This window comes from Pinus tabuliformis, chromosome 7 (assembly GCF_031772625.1).
Source record: "Pinus tabuliformis cultivar Carrire ecotype Pingquan chromosome 7, CPIR1, whole genome shotgun sequence".
NCBI classification, from domain to species: Eukaryota; Viridiplantae; Streptophyta; class Pinopsida; order Pinales; family Pinaceae; genus Pinus; species Pinus tabuliformis.
In genome coordinates this window covers 818,166,170-818,184,104 of record NC_142293.1, presented here as the reverse complement: position 1 = coordinate 818,184,104, position 17,935 = coordinate 818,166,170, and the positions used below count along the sequence as shown (strand labels likewise).

General features: G+C 35.8%; 1 protein-coding gene and 1 pseudogene across 1 annotated transcript; one reads left to right on the top strand and one right to left on the bottom strand.

Moving 5' to 3' along the window:
• The first annotated feature begins 508 nt into the window (after nucleotides 1-508).
• LOC149250107 (3-oxoacyl-[acyl-carrier-protein] synthase I, chloroplastic-like) lies at nucleotides 509-15,204 on the top strand (annotated as a pseudogene).
• A 506-nt stretch (nucleotides 15,205-15,710) lies between these two features.
• Nucleotides 15,711-16,380, bottom strand: LOC149250106 (UDP-glycosyltransferase 76H1-like). The gene is made up of 2 exons (XM_089453553.1): nucleotides 16,211-16,380; nucleotides 15,711-16,107 (listed from the first exon to the last, which is right to left on the bottom strand). Exons 1-2 carry the CDS (start codon nucleotides 16,378-16,380, stop codon nucleotides 15,711-15,713), a joined length of 567 nt encoding a protein of 188 aa, XP_089309679.1.
• Between the last annotated feature and the right edge of the window lie 1,555 nt (nucleotides 16,381-17,935).

The following is a 17,935-nucleotide window of genomic DNA, read 5'->3' as shown; positions in this document are numbered from 1 at the left end:
ATTGGTCAATGGATAATGAAGGTGGTTTAAAAATGATTGGAACATTATGCAACAAAAGTTTTAAAAATAGAAAATTTGGTGTTATCGTTATTGATTTTATCTGATCAAGATTCACCTAAATGCATCTATATTTTTGAGGATATCTGGTAATAGTTAAAATTTAGGAAAATAAAATACTGTCATTTGATTTTCAATAATATTAAATACACAATTCATATAAACTTAAGATGATAGTTATTTCATTTAATCAAAGGATTTGGTAGAAAGTCCATTGTCTACTAATGAAGTGGATGATCACTAAATAATAGACCAGAAACTTAGGAAAATGCTAATCCACTTATGTAAACCTAAGATCACACAGTGCAAAGATCCACCCATCCCACTCAGCCCCCACCCCGCCTGAATTTTAGAATATAGTCATACACCCAGCTTCTCTCAGTACATGGTATGTCAAGAGATAAACATAAAATGTATTCTATTAACATGACTGCTCTATTCTACACAGGTAGACAAGATGCGTGTAGGGGTGTTGGTGGGTTCGACGATGGGTGGCCTTACAGTTTACTCTGGTGGAACAAAGGCTCTTGTACAGAAGGGTTTCAGGAAGATGACACCATATTTTGTTCCTTATTCCATTGCAAACATGGGATCTGCATTGTTGGCAATAGATCTGGGAGTAATGGGTCCGACCTACTCAATTTCAATAGCATGTGCAACATCAAATTATTGCCTATGTGCAATTGCAAATCATATTTGCAGAGGCGAAGAAGATATCATGCTTGTAGGTGGCATAGACGCTTCAATTTTTCCTACAGGTGTGGGTGGATTTATTGCTTGTAGAGCCCTTTCACAGAGGAATGATGACCCGCAGACAACTTCCAGACCATGGGACAGAGATCGTGATGGGTTTGTCATTGGTGAAGGTGTTGGCATGCTGGTAAGCTCAATGTGAACCCAGTCACTGTGGATATTTCATCTAATTTACTGGTAAATGCAAAATGTAGAACATAGGAGGCAGAATAGAAATCACAGTTAAGCCTCAGATTCATAATGAACTGGCACCTTGATCATTGATGTCATACTGGTTGATCTGAATTATTTAGCCATTCAAGATAGAATTGTCAGGAATGCTTTCATTTTCAAGGGACATGAGCCTAGATGCATTACTTAGCCCTTTTCATGAACAACACTCAAGTTATTCAAATTTGGGTTTGAGTTATTTGTAAATATTCAAAGATCATTTCAGACTATGAGCAATTCACACTATAAGAACATGGGGATTTTGATAAGCATAATCAGTTTTTTTCTCCAAACCAGGTTATAAGAATATGGGGATTTGGATAAAGCATAATTTGTCTTTTCTCCATACCAGGTCATGGAAAGTCTTGAGCATGCAATGAAGCGAGGAGCTCCCATAATAGCCGAGTACCTGGGTGGGGCTGTCACTAGTGATGCTTTCCACATGACTTATCCACACTCTGATGGGCTTGGAGTTTCAATGTGCATTCAGAAATGTTTGAAAGACGTAGGAGTTTCACTAGAGGAGGTAAGTGACTCCAATGCTTTAATGAGGGTCTACCAGTAGTAGAGAATTACAATTATCATATCGTAAATAACATTGCAGGTCAACTATATCAATGCTCATGCAACATCAACTCTGGCTGGAGATCTGGCAGAGGTTAAAGCTATCAAGAACGTTTTCAAGGATACTTCTTGCATCAAAATGAATGGCACAAAGGTGAAGAATTCATTACTGATCAGATCCTGAGATTGATTGTAACGTTTTGTTTGTAATTAGTATATATGAGTTTTGAATTTGTATTAAGAATGGCGAAATGTTGCTTTTATTTGACATCAACAGAGCAGATCTAACAGATTCATCATGCCTTGAGAGTGCAGAGTGTACTTAAAGGGATTTGATCTCTGGTGTCTTCTAGATTCAGAGTTTATTCTTTTATATATATGTCACTTGTCAAATTTCATGTTGAAGGCTAGGCAATTTTCATGTTGAAAGCTGGGCATATTTTATAAAAGGTTGATATTGAAATATTTATTTAAAATAATCATTAAAATACTTTTTCCCATGCATATTAACTCCATATGCATATCAACTCCATATTCAATACTGAAGAAATTACAAAACCATAAAAAAAACACCACTCAATACAGACACTGCAACTTCCGAGTTCTTTGAAATTAATCCAAATGAATTTCAACAAGTATATACAACCTTTAATAACAAGCATTTCAAGGAGTAAATTTAACCTTTTTAATAAATGATTTCTGTTTTCTCCAAAGGTTGTGCTATTTTTCCACTACAAACACAAATGATTTCTCCGAGCTCCAAAATGTATACCATTCTTTCCACTGCAAACACAATATATGTTTCTGATTTTAAATATGGCTTATTTTTTCAGTCTATGATTGGGCATTGTATTGCTGCTGCCATTGCACTAGAAGCAATTGCAACCATAAAAGCTATCTCCACCAAGTAGCTTCACCCGACAATTAATCAATTTGTAAGTTTCTTACTATATGGTAAATATTTAATGTAAATGTGGTAGTTTTTTTCGCTATTTCTTCTAAAAAGTATGAAAGTATTCATTCAATTTTTGGAAGCTATTTCAACCATAAAAGCCATCTCCACCAAGTAGCTTCACCCCACAATTAATCAATTTGTAAGTTTCTTACTATATGGTAAAGATTTAATGTAAATGTGGTTGTTGTTTTCGCTATTTCTTCTGAAAAGTATGAAAGTATTCATTCAATTTGTGTGTTGATACTTTCGTTAGAATATTGAATATTTCGTAGTGTCCCGACTAGGGGGTCTTTCACCAAAAAGATGTTGAAAAATATGTAGGATTAGGCAAAGGAAGGTGAGACTATTTTTAAGGAAGAGGCCCTCCAGCATAGCCAGCAGAACCTTCCTAGCAAACCCAAAGAAAACTAGGGGCCACAGGAATCGGAAACATCAATGTTCCTCATAATGTCCAGAAAATTTTAGCTGGTCAATGGTGCCCTTTAGCACTTGAAATTAGAAGCATAACATTGTCTTCCAACATGGACTATCATTCTGGTTAAGTCTAGGTTGGAAAAGAAGTATAAGGAAGATGAACGACAAGAAGAATTGACCTAGGGAATCAGGATAGATATAACATGCTTGAATTCCTTACCCCTCTTATCCAAACCACTAGAGGTCAATAAAAACAAAGAAGAGTTTTGCAACTAAAATAGAGGTTGGAGAGGGCCCCAATAATGGATGACTAGAAAGGGAGAGGAAAGGGTACTAGCAATGAGATTTTAGCTATGGAAACAAGGAGAAGGGCTCCATCGAGATTGATGAATAATCATTTTAGCCAAGCGACCAATTTTTCCTATGGGATGTCGGATGCCTCCTATATGATAATTCACAGGCCATGAAAAACACAGCTAGCAGTTTTGAAGACCAAGCCTCTATGGTGTTAGTTGTGATTTTCACTGCATGTCACTCTCTAATGCATGCATATTTTGTTATGAAAATGTAGGAGAACAACAAACCAGCAAAATCCATGAAGTCCTGGAAGAAAAAGATTAAAAGCATACACAGAAAGGCCGAATCTTGGAATTCCCTAAAACAACCAAAATAGTTTAGTTGGAGAAAATATTATTAACAGAAAGCAGTTAGTGTCTCTCTGTAAACATTTAGGTTTAAGTCAGCCAGATTATAAAATTAGAAGTTTCGGGCCTGAACCGTTGAAGCAAGTATGGAAAAAGACCCAAAATATCATATCTATCAGGTGACAGGCATGCATGGATAGTAAATTTTTTTAAAATAATTTCAGAATCCATAATGTTAAATTCATCATTTAATTACCAAAATATGAAAAGGCAAAGGTTCCCTATGTTGGTATTGAAGAAATTGTAGGGAAAATGGTCCCGCTCTTTTGTATGCTATTTTCTGCCATGGATCATAGCAAAAATAAAAAATGAAATGTGGGTATTGAAGTAGGGAAAGGAAAATCACGTGGAAAGAGTCCAAACACAATTTAAATACTTCAGATTAGGCAAGAATCCTAGAAAAGAACTCTCAGCTATTAAGAAGAATCTATAAATTCGTCTGAAAAACACCAACTCTTTCTACACAGATCATGATAAGTGAAAAATATAGATATCAAAGCAGAATGAGTAACTTACAGATCTATTTGTATTCAGTCTTGCTCCTTCACATCACAGAAACAACAGGACCCAAATGTATATATTGGAGCATAATGTGAAATTATGTGAAATCCAGTATGTTATGAAGTATGTTGAATACGCTCCTCTCCAAGCATAAATCATGCTTAAACCTTGCTTGACATGCGTCTGCTGAATGATGAATCTATAAATTCGTCTAAAAAACACTAACTCTTTCTACACAGATCATGATAAGTGAAAAATATAGATATCAAAGCAGAATGAGTAACTTACAAATCTATTTGTATTCAGTATTGCTCCTTCACATCACCGAAACAAGAGGACCCAGATGTCTATATTGGAGCATAATTTGAAATTCTCTAAAATCCAGTATGTTATGAAGTCTGTTGAATGCTCTCCTCTCCAAGCATAAATCATGCTTAAACCTTGCTTGACATGCGTCTGCTGAATGATGAATCTACTCTCCTCTTGTAAATTGTCATCGAGCCTTGCTTTAGGGGAAACCTATAGGCACAACAACTAACTCACATCATATGTATAATTAAAAAACGAAACTCAAAAGGAAACTGTTGTTTTTGAAATGGGATTTAACATCAGTTGAGAAAGGAAATTCACAAGTTCAACCATTGTAATTTGTGATAGATGCACAATGCATTCACTGTTGGAAATTGGAATTCCCAAAGTCTGGATTTTAGAAAAAATGAAATTAAAAAAAAAAAAAATAGGCGGATTGACAACTTAACAACCCTTCTTAATTTTTTTTTATAATATTATTCCAATTTCTTTTTAAAATGCAAAATTCAAATTTTAAATTTTTTTTGACTAGTAAAATTTTCTGCCTACTTCTGTGATATGCGAGAGGCCCTTTGAAGGGCTACGACGTGTTCAAATTTGATCATTGCTAGGGAAGAGGCCAAATAAGACCTCAAATTTTTTCATTTGATAACAAAACACGTTTTCAGTATTTAGTAGGCTGCAAAAAAGTGAACTGAAACATGCATAATGAAAACTTTAGATTTAATCATTTGATTCATAATAGGAACTAAATATTAATGTGCATATCGATGGAAATCGATTACTATAGTCCCTGCTTCCTTAGGGCAAGGACTAATAAATTCTTTAATAATATTGTGCGGTTGTATCCACATTTACACATTTTTAAATAGAAATGGTAAAAATATTTTGAAATAATAAATATATTATTATTATTATTATTATTATTATTATTATTATGATTAGAAAAGAATAAAGTTGAAAATTATTTTTATTATGGATTTGTTGGTTTTATTTGAATTTTTTACTTTAGCTATTTATATGGCATTGTTTTTGTCTTAGTCATAACAGTTTCACCAATCAAACTAAGCCTTTTCACATAGGGTTTTCTCATAACTATGCTCTAAGCTATAACTTGGTAAATTTGAAATTAAGCTCTACAAATAATATATTCTGACACTAGGGATAGTTCAAATCTGTCCTTAAAACATCTAAAACTTTAACACTTAGCTAATATTCTTCAATACTCGGTCATTCAAAATAATGCAAGAATAGTGACATTTAACAATGTAAAGGGACCACAATGTAAAAGTACATGGGTGACACCCAATGTGGATGCCTTACCTTATTAATATAAAAAATATCACAAGAATACAACAAGAAAGTTGTACTACTATCTATGTCTCATTTTGCAATGTATAATACCTAACTACCTATTGCCACACTACTTGCACATTCTAAATCTTGACGCATCCATGGAACTACCTCTTATAGTTCCCTTTTCACTAATAACTTAGTCTCAGTCTGGCTTTGCCATGTCTTAAGCAAAGTTGTCCAATTCCATTGTAGAGAGTCCCCAAGATTGCCAACATATGAGTTGTTCATTATATTAAAACCCATACTTAGCACCTCAAAACTCCATATCCACTTGATGAATGACGACTCTTTTGTAAATTAATGCCTTTGCACTTACTTGTATCCTCTTTATATAGGGGGATATGGCTTGTTGTTTCCTTCTTCCGAGGAGCCTTTCTTTGGTGTCCAAGGTCGAAGTGGACAAAAACATGCAATAAATTCCATCAACATCCACTAACTTAGTATGCATTAGATCATGCATTACTATCCAACATGTCCCAAAGTCTCATGCATCCAATAACTCCAACCATCCAACTTAAATAGTTTCCAAGACATTCTTACCATTTGATCAAACCTTTTAGTCTCTTCATTTGTCCTCTAAGATCTTGAATTCCTTGCTTTCTTAAGCAAGAATCCACCAACTGGCCACTACTATCAATATTGAGTTGATTATGACTTCAAGCCTAGTGAACTTCTCTTCCAATGGCCTCTTTGAACCACTATCCATGAAACATTGCACAAGGCTCCATCTTAAAGCTCTATCTATTTATCCTCCATCATGTCCAAAATCGTTGTCTTCTTGGTAAGGATCCCAAGGAAGAGAAATATTGGAGAATTGGGGGATGTTAGTTTTGCCAAGCATTAGAATATTAAATAAGTAGTTAGTTATTTATATTAAATAAATAGGATAACATGTCAAATTTAATCATTTCCATTTTAAAATTTCCTATAAAAGAAGGCTCTTGCTATGCAAAAAATACTTGTACTCGATTTAATATAATATTTGGTTTTGCATTGTCCTTATTTATATATAACTTGGTATTAGAGCAACACTGTTATAAGAAATTATAAAACTTGTACTCGATTTAATATAATATTTGGTTTTGCATTGTCCTTATTTATATATAACTTGGTATTAGAGCAACACTGTTATAAGAAATTTTAGTTCTTTACAATCTACTAGCTTCGGTAATCACCATAAGGAATTTTTTCCCTTCTTCTATATGCTTTTTGAGCCTACTAGGTATTTTTTCCTCTCTATATAGTAGGATTGCGTAGCCACCACAAGAATATGGTCCCCTCTCTAACTTTATTATAGGATTTCATAGCCTAAAATCAATTCACTCCCTCTCTATATAATAAGCTTCCATAGCCTAACATAGATCCACTCCCTCACTATAATAACATTTTAGAGGGGATCCTCTCCCATTATATTAGAATTCCATAACTTAGACGAATAAGAGGGACCATCTCCTTTAAGATGGTCTCATCCAATAGACACATACAACAACACCTTTTTAACTAAAAAATTGTTTATTAGCACCTAAACTTAACTTGATCATAGATTTCAAGAATATTTTGGAATATGACAAATAGGGGAGAGGTCAATCATTTGACATCTTTTCCAAAATATTCTCAAAATCTGCAATCGAGATAACAATGACCGTTTTTAGGTACTCACACATGACTCTCTTCATATTTTTCTAAGCCATATTTGTTCCTTCTATAGTTTCCATGGTTACATTGCTCCATTTGGCCCATTTTGCTTTACCTTTAAAAATGATACTCTTTCACCATACAAACAACCCTTCTTCTTACCTCTCCTCTATTTCAACCCTCTTTGAGGATTGACTTCGTGAAATTTTCCCCTTTCATCCACACCCAAAGATTCAAGTTCCTAATAAATTTTTGAGTAGTCTTCAAATTCTTGGTTAAGATCCCCTTTTCATATCTACTTGGTCTTGATGAGATTATTGGATTTCCTCAATAATAGTGCATGGCTTCCCTAATTTTGTCTCCTAATCAAGACCCAATACGTTTAGTGGCTTTTCACATGCTTCTCTTGGTTTTGGTAGGGTCAACTATTTTAAGGCTATTAACTCTGTAAGCCTTCTAACCACCTCACAAGATGAGAATCATTCAATGTATAAGGTTGTTAAATGTAGTTAGGTTGGATCCAAACTCATGGCTCACTGCATCCAAGTATATCCTTTCCCACCATCAATCTCCTGGTAATCCAACCAATGGTTCCCCGGTCAAACACTACAATCTTATCCTCTCTAGGATTTATCTCTATTCCTCATGATGGATATTTGCATGCCATTAATGACACACACTTACCCTCTTCAAAGTCCAATGAATGTTATTAGACACCTATTTCTTCCAAAGAATTCCCTAAACAATCTAAACCTTTAATTTCTATAAATGATACTTAATTATAGAAAAGATAATCCCATAATGGCTCACTGCATCATGAGTTTTATCTTCATTTTACAAACCCATTTCTTATTGATATTGTGGACTAAAGAGCATATTTTTGTAGTTGTGATCCTTCTTTCTTGATTACATGCTAACTATTCAACAATCTTAGCCATGCAAATCCTTTCAAGGTTCTCGATAAGTTGGATGTGGATGTTATTGCATTGACTTATATAGTTTGCAACTTAACATATGGCACACAAATGTAGATTGATATATTTTCATTGGTGGATATGATGTGATAGTGTGTGTTCCTAACCATTTGTTGAGTAAGAAATTCATTCAAATACCAATGAGATGATTAATGTCTTTGCCATGATCTCTGATCCCACTAATTAAGTAGACACCACTAAGGATGCCCATGATCATAGTGTGGCACACTTCATTTGGTCGACATGTTATCATTGTGAGTTATGCCTCTTTGTACAAATACCACCTTGACTATAGCCATTTCTCGCTAGGCTTTGACATCCTCCTTTTAACATTGATGTCCATTCAACTTCACTATCCTCCTTTTAACATTGATGTCCATTCAACTTCACTCTCGACCATGCCTAAGAGGACCATGACTATAGCCATTTCTTGCCATGCTTTGGTATCCTCCTTTTAACATTAATGTCCATTCAACTTCAGTCTCAACCATACCTGGTAAGACCATAACATGTGCATCCATTTCTTGGTGATAATTTCCTATAAGAAAACACCTTCCCAGGTTCCTTTATTCATTGGTCATGGCTTTTACAGTCATGGCTTTTACATATACTAGGAGTTCCAAATCCTTCAAACATTAAACATTATCTCAACTTTTGGAATTTCCCTACTCATGTTCAATAAAAGATAACATCCCCATTAATTCCCCATATCATCACGATCATAATTATCATACCAAAAGAGCTTTTCCTACTCTAGAACATCATGTGTAGAGCAAGATAGATTATGTCGATAATGAGGCCATCTATTGTGCAACCGTTAAGAGGCTTCCTTCTGCAAGTCAGTGTAATGGTATCGAAGATCTACTTGAATGCATGAAGAGGAAGCATTGCAATTGTTTTGATGCTTTCTCTTTGACTAGATCAAAATATTTGCAAATAAAGCTACTAATCATAACAAGGCACTTAGAATACCTTTTGTACGTTTTCCTCCCCATGTGGCCTACAATATTGAGTTTTCACATTGATTTTGAAATGGTTCCTATGATGTACTGGACTTTGAATGCTCTTAATAAAGGTCGTCTTTGAATGCTCTTAACAAAGCTCTTTGTCAGTGTTAGTTCAGAGAACAGAGCTGAATTAAAACTTCTATGGAAGTAGACAAACATCACAGACAAATCATAGACAATGGAGCAACAACAGAAGAAATTGACAGTAGAAGAGAAAACATAACTTCATATTACACACAGATATTACACACAGAGAGGCGTGGGCCTTGGCTTGCAATCACTAGCCAAAGAAATTACAAATTTATAGAGGCTGAAGGAGGATCTAGAATCCTGCATGTGATTCAGATGGAGATCTAGAAGATAATGGCGGTGTGGTAGGTTTGGTGTAGGTGTGGCGGTGACGGCTGGGACGGCTGGGACAGCGGACTGTCGGAGAGTTGGTGTCGTCATTCGCACAGTGTTGAGTTTGGCTTCACACTTAACATTCTCCCACTTGAAGCCAAATAATAGTCATGAATCAAGTCACACCGAGTCCTACCATGGCTCTACATAACTCATGTTTATTTCATGGTAGAATCTTAGTGAGAATATCAACGGGTTCCTATCTGTATGGATATTTTCCAAGGATAACTGTTCTTCCTCCAACACATGACGGATCCAATGGTATCTTAAGTCAATCTGCTTGGTTTTTGAACGAAATTCTAGGTTTTTGGCCAAGTGAATGGCACTCTGGCTATCCCCATATAACACATACTTGTCTTGTTTTATTCCTATCTCTCCTAGGAATCGATGCATCCATAACATCTCTTTACAAGCTTCTATTGCAGCTATGTACTCTGCTTCTGTTGTAGAGAGGGCTACTATTCTTTGTAGCCTTGACACCCAAGATACTGCTACACCTGCAAATGTATACAAATAACCTGTAGTGGACTTTCTGGTGTCCATATCTCCAGCCATATCTGCATATGTAAATCCTTCAAGCATAGTCTCATCATGACCAAAATGTAAAAAATAATGACTAGTACCCTTGAGATACCTCAAAATCCATTTTATTGCTTGCCAATGTTGTTTGCCTGGATTGGAAAGGAACCTACTCACTACTCCCACTGAATATGCAATGTTTGGTCGTGTGCATACCATAGCATACATCAAGCTGCCAACTGCTGAAGCATAAGGAATCCTGCTCATCTCTTCCTTCTCCTTTTCATCACTAGGACATAATTCAGTACGAATTGGGCTACAAGTGGTGTACCAACTGGCTTGACATCCTTCATATTTAACTTGTCAGGTACCTTCTTGATATATTTTTCCTGTGACAACCACAACCTTTTGTTTTTCCTGTCACACATAATCTCGATGCCCAATATCTGTTGTGCTGGTCCCAAATCCTTCATTGAAAATTTGCTACCCAAATCTTTCTTCAACCTATTGATCTTATTCTTATCATGCCCAACAATCAACATGTCATCCACATATAACAATAATATGATATACTTTCCTTGATCATACCTCTTGATATAGACACAACGGTCAACTTCCAACCTCTAAAAACCATGTTCCAACACGAATAGATCAAATTTCTTGTACCATTGTCGAGGTGCCTGTTTCAACCCATAGAGACTCTTCTTCAACCTACAAACAAGGTCTTCTTTTCCTTTTTCTATGAAGCCTTCTAGCTACTCCATATAAATTCCTTCCTCCATTTCACCATGAAGGAAAGCAGTTTTTACATCTAATTGTTCACATTATAAGTCTAAAGTAGCAACTAAACCAAGAATGACTCTAATGGATGACATTTTAACAACAGGTGAGAAAATTTCAGTGAAGTCAATACCTTCTTTTTGGGTAAATCCTTTCACCACCAGCCTTGCTTTATATCTCTCCTTCCTTTCGTCACCTTCATGCTTAAGCTTGTACACCCATTTGTTTTGTAGAGCCTTTCTTCCTTTTGGGATGTTTACTAACTCCCAATTTTTATTTTCCTGCAAAGAGTTCATTTCTTCTTCCATTTCTTTCTTCCATTCTTTATTGTGATCAACTTCACAAGCTTCTTGAAAACAATTAGGCTCACCTTCATCAGTCAACAAAATATATGCTGAAGGAGGATACCTTTGTGAAGGCTTATGAGGCCTAGAAGATTTGCGAACCAACTGTGGTGGTACATTATTAGGTTGAATCTCCTGTAAAGGTTCCTACAAGATTCCTTCTTCTTATTGTTGATCATTTTCCACTTGTTGTTCTTCATGCTCCTGAATTTGCTATTCATTTTCTTGCATTGGTGCGATGTTTTCTGCTGCTCTTCAAACCCGTCAATAACTTTCTCGACCTCCAACTCACCTACAGTCCTCTTGAACATTTCTGACTCATTAAATATAACATCCCTGCTTCTAATAATTTTATGTTTCACTGGATCCCATAGACGATAACCAAAATCTTCATCCGCATATCCCAAAAAAATGCAGTTCATTGATTTATCATCTAGCTTAGTTCTATTTTCTTTGGGAATATGTACAAATTCTTCACATCCAAAGATTTTCAAGTGAGAATAATTGAGATTCTTACCAGTCCAAACTTCTTCAGGGATGCTGCCATCCAAGGCTATAGTTGGAGATCTATTTATGAGGTAGCAAGCGGTCCTGACTGCTTCAGCCCAACAATTCTTCTCCAAACCAGAATTGGACAACATACTTCACACCCTTTCCATAATGGTGCGATTCATCCGTTCTGCGACACCATTCTATTGAGGACTACCAGGCACGGTCTTCTCATGCTTTATGCCAAACCTGTTACAATATTCCTTAAATGCATTTAAGCAATATTCTGCACCATTATCTGTTCTTAAACACTTCAACAATTTGTTAGTCTCTCTTTCAACAGCAACATGGAATTTTTGAAATATTCCAAACACTTCACTTTTATTTTTCATAGGATATGCCCAAACCTTCCTCGATGCATCATCTATAAATGTTACAAAATACGATGCTTCTCCTAATGATTTGATGTTGACATGCCCAAACACATCTAAGTGTACTAATTCTAACACATTTTTCTTTCTGTCATGGCCATCTCTAAGGAATGAAACCCTTCTTTGTCTACCATATATACAATTCTCAAAAAGATCAAGATTGTAGGATTTCAAACCTGGTTATAAATTTTTACCAACAAGGATTTTTAATCCCTTCTCACTCATGTGACCCAAGCGATTATGCCACAAATCTATTGGGTTTCCTTCTTTTGTGATAGCAGGCAAATCTGATTTTCCTATCAGTGCCTTCAATGTCTATAATGTTCCTGTCTTGGGTCCTTTGGCTACAACCAATGCTCCTTTGCTAATTTTCCAGCCTCTTTTTTCAAAGCTTGTGGAATAGCCTTCATCATCTAGTTGTCCCATAGAGATTAAACTCATGCGCACTTCTGGTACATGCCTGACCTATTTCAACAACATATCTTGTCCATATTTCATCTTGATCTAGACATCTCCCACTCCAACAATACTGCAAAAATGATTATTCCCCAAATTCACTCTACCATAATCACCAGGATTATATAAAATAAAACTATCTTTGCATGGGGTTACATAGTGAGATGCCCCAGAGTCAAGGATCCAATCAAATCTACTACTAGATGTATATACACATGCATTCCCTACTGAAACAGTAAACACCACATCACCATCTGTGGCTACAACAATAGTCTCACCTTCATTTGTGTTGGATGACTTGTGATTTGTACAGGACGGTCTCCGATCCTTTTGTCCTTTCTTCCAAAATCAACATTCTTTCTTCATGTGACTGGGTTTGCCACAATGAAAGCAGATGATCCTTCCTTTCCTTGATTTTGATCGACCTCTCGATCTTGATCGCCCTTGCCGACCTCGATCCATTCTCCTACCACGATCAGCTAGAGCTAGAGATTCTCCTTCATGGTTTTCTGCAATTGACTTGCGTCGCAGCTCCTCATTCATTAAACTGCTGCTAACATCATCAAACTTCAGGGTCCCTACAGTTGCTAAAGTGCTCATATCTATAATTAAATTTTCCCAGCTGTCTGGCATAGAACACATTAGCAAAATGGTTCTAATTTCATCATCTAAAATTATTTTAAGAGAGGCAAGATGATTAGTAATAATATTAAATGCATTCAAGTGCTCAGCAACTGAAGCACCCTCCTTCATCTTGAGATTATAAATATTTTTCATAAAGAACACTTTGTTTGATGTCGTGTTCTTCTCATATAGATCATGGAGCTTCTTCCATAATCCTTCTGCCGTCTTTTCTTTGGACACATTGAAATACACATTCTTTGCTAGATATTGGCGGATTGTTGCAATCGCCTTTCTATCTAGCTTATTCCACTCTTCATCTGTCATCGATGATGGTTTCTTTGTTGTGCCCTCAATCGGCAAATACTGATCCTTCAAAATCAGTATATCCTCCATCTGTGATTTCCATAGGGAAAAATTAGCCCCGCTCAACTTCTCCATATCTGTAACTATTGTCTCCATTTTCAATCAAATTCACGCCCCAAAACACAAAAACTCCACTTAAAAATAAAACTTTAATTATTATAACTTTTGCCAAAATCAATCTCCTTTTAGCTCCCTCTTTTTTTTCCTTGCCACTTAAAAAAATTGTTTACTCCTTTAATAAACCTCCTTTTAATAAACTATACTTTTTATGTTTTAAATAAAACATAAAATCCAACATTAAAGATATATGAAATCACAGTAATAAGTTAAAAAAAACTTCCGGCTCAAGTTCACACATACGTGCTCTTTTGAAAAATTAAGACAACACATAAAAAAAACATAAAGCCTTCACACTTCAAAAATAAGTGGCTCGTATATTTATTTGAAAACCTTACAGCATGGCATCGAACTCCACATTTGGCACTCCAACGTCAACAGTCGTCCTCTTTTCCTGCAATCTCAGTTTTTCTTCAACAACTGTCCATTTTCCTTCGATTTCGGTTTTTCTTCAACAGCGGTCCTCCCTCCTGTTCTCGTCCAATTTTTTTATGGTCTTTTCAAGCCAGGACCTCTATCATCTAGTGTATTTTCAAAACAAAGAAATCTAACAGCTTCTTCTTGCAGAGAACAGGCAACTTGTTGCTCCGTAACGACTGCTTGCAGAGAACAATTGTAGAGGCGACTTGCAACTGCTCAATAATAGCTTCTTGCAGTGCTGCTCACGAGGAACAAACTTCGACTCGGATTTGGCGAGCGTGTTCAGGCCGACAACAACAATAATGCAGCAATTCAACAAAAATTTATGACACATCCACAACACTGAATATCACTGGCTCCGATACCAGTTGTTAGTTTAGAGAACAAAGCTGAATTAAAACTTCTATGGCAGTAAACAAACATCATAGACAAACCATAGACAATGGAGCAACAACAGAAGAAATTGACAGCAGAAGAGAAAACATAACTTCATATTACACACAGATATTACACACAGGGAAGCGTGGGCCTTGGCTTCCAATCACTGGGCAGAGAAATTAAAAATTTATAGAGGATAAAGGAGGATCTAGAATCCTGCATGTGATTCAGATGGAGATCTAGAAGATAATGGCAGTGTGGTAGCTTGGGTGCAAGTGTGGCGGTGACAACTATGACGGCAGACTGTCGGAGAGTTGGTGCCGTCATTCGCACAGTGTTGAGTTTGGCTTCACACTTAACAGTAAGTGGGGTGTTGGGCAAAGTGGATGGAGATCTAGAAGATAATGGCAGTGTGGTAGCTTGGGTGCAAGTGTGGCGGTGACAACTATGACGGCAGACTGTCGGAGAGTTGGTGCCGTCATTCGCACAGTGTTGAGTTTGGCTTCACACTTAACAGTAAGTGGGGTGTTGGGCAAAGTGGATGTTGAATATCAACTAGTGGGGTGTCGGGCAAAGTGGATGTTGAATATCAACTACGGTTTGAAATTAACAAACAAAGATGTTCTGCCTATGAAATCACAAATGGAACACTAATAATGGAGCATCTTTGTAGCCAAAGGGAGGAGGCCTTAGATCTCTTTGAAAACATGAATAAAGATGTTTTCCATCTTGACATTGTGGCTTTTAACTTACCAATTTCTGATCTTAACGAGGAGACTATTGAAACATTAATTCCAATAATCAGAAGCAAAAATAATGTAATAAAGCTATTCAAAATATTATTAGAATTGTTTCTAGAAGAGAATGCTACCCCGACTCAACAACGTCCATCAATTGCTTTTCTACGATTTTCATTGAAGTGGAGAAGTTGCGAAAATTTGTGTAAGATTAACCACCTTCCTTAACTGCAACAATCACACTTTCCCTCAACTTCAACACTCTTCTCTTCATCTCTGCACCTTCCTCGCCCGTCACTACTCTCTCCACAATGCTCTTAATATCAGTCATGTCGATTATCGATGTTCCATCTGTTGTAGAGGTACTATTTTCCTTAAGCATCGACAAGACAATTTTCCAGACATGGACTATATAACTTTGATTCAGAAATTGATCTCCAAAATATGGCCAGCATAACATGGGCACCCCATGGTGATGCTCTCCAAAGCTGAATTCCATCCGCAATGTGTGAGAAAACAAGCAATGGAAGGATGAGAAAGAACCCTCAACTGCGGGCACCACGACACCAAACACCTCCGCTCGGTCAGATGGATGCGCAACATGAACCCTGGAGGGAAGGCAACCTTGGTACCTTGTAGCAGATCAGGTGCACAACCCAAAGAAATGGTCTCTATGTGGCCTCCAACCCAAGTGCAAGTTGTTGGAACTACGTCTCGCTTAACAAAATCAAGCTGCCAAATGAGACGTAGATCACAGATTGCCTGGACTGCCTATCCAACCAATCCAAGCATTCCCCTTCCTCTGCCCAAAATCCCGTTCTCATTTCCAATACGACTCCTGAATTCGAATTGAGAAGGGCAGAAGGAATCAAGGAGCCCATTGGACAGACTGAACCTCTGTTCGTGACTACACTGCTTATGGCATGGGCTTCAAGATGATGGAAGGAATTGCAGATGACCCAATCTATTTTCCGCACACTACTACATGTAGGGGGTTTTTAAGACATTTTCCAATTCAATTGTCTTAACTTGAGACAAAAAGAAATTTGTGTACTGTCTTAAATATTGTCCCTAAGAGGGTGTGGCAAAATTGAGTGTCTCAAAATTTTATTGTCTTAAAAATTTGTCTCTTTAAAGACAATATTGAACACATATTATTATTGTCTCTATAAAGACACATGAATTATTGTCTCTTCAGAGACAATTTCTTTTGTTTTTCTAGAGACAATTTCTTTTGTCTTTTTAGAGACAATTACATTTTTGTTTCTTTAGAGACAATAGTTGAGATTAAAAACATAGTCTATAGAGATTATAGGTCCATAATTTCAACTATTGTCTCTCTAGAGACAATATTAAAAAATATATTAAAAAAATTAATTAAAATATTTTTAAATGTTCTACAATTACATTATAGGTCCATAGATTCAACTATTGTCTCTCTAGAGACAATATGAAAAAATATATTAAAAATAAATAAATAAAATCTTTTTAAATGTTCTACAATTACATTTTTGTTTCTTCGAAGACATTAGCTGAGAGTAAAAACATATTGTCTATAGAGACTATAGGCCCATAATTTCAACTATTAACTCTGTAAAGAGAATATGAAAAAATATTTAAAAAATAAATAAACAAAATCATTTTAAATGTTTTTTTAAGGTGGTTTCAACATTTAAAGTTCCCAAATAATGATTCTAATTAGCTTAAATCTCTGTTCTTTATGGTAAAGAAAATATACATTTTTTTTGAAGTTAACAACAAACTCATTTTAAATCTAAAAGAAAAACAATTTCCAGAACTTAACAATTCTCGAAAGCAACCTTGAAAATAATAAGGCAACACACTTAGATTTGCTGAATGACTTATATTTGCTGAAAATATATTCATGTCATTGAATGTCATTAAATTTGAACATGAAAGATCCTCTGTTGGAATTTCATTTCATGATATATTATGAGGAAAAATGAAAGTGTTCAACACTTCTCCATCCTACAAGAGAGTTTACTTTCTCACATATAAAACCAAAAGCTTAAATCACATTAAATGGTGGAAAATTAAGTTTATATGCAGTGGTTAGCTCCACAATTTCAATACCCGTGTATAATTGGAATTGGCTTCCTTGATAAGGAAAAATAAATAAATTATAAAATGTATATTCATTTGAATTTACAAAAATTGTAAAATGTATATTCATTCGAATTTACAATTGATTGGCAATCCTGCATTCATGAAAATTGTCTTCATGAAAGTTTGTTTTACAAAAGATGGAAAATTGACACACGTTCTCGCAACATGATATATTATTTCTTCGTTATCACTTGATTTGCCTTTCCCCAATGGTGTCTGGTACAGACTCAAAAATGGTAGTCCAGAAGATATTTTGTGGAATATCCAAAGACACTTGCTTCAATAGCTTCATGTCTACCTGCTGTTACT

Coding starts and splice junctions, on each gene's coding strand:
- LOC149250106 (XM_089453553.1), bottom strand. CDS start 16,380: ATGGGCTCCTTGATTCCTTCTGCCCTTCTCAATTCGAATTCAGGAGTC. Junction 16,108..16,210: donor TTGATTTTGTTAAGCGAGAC/GTAGTTCCAACA, acceptor CCTTCCCTCCAG/GGTTCATGTTGCGCATCCAT.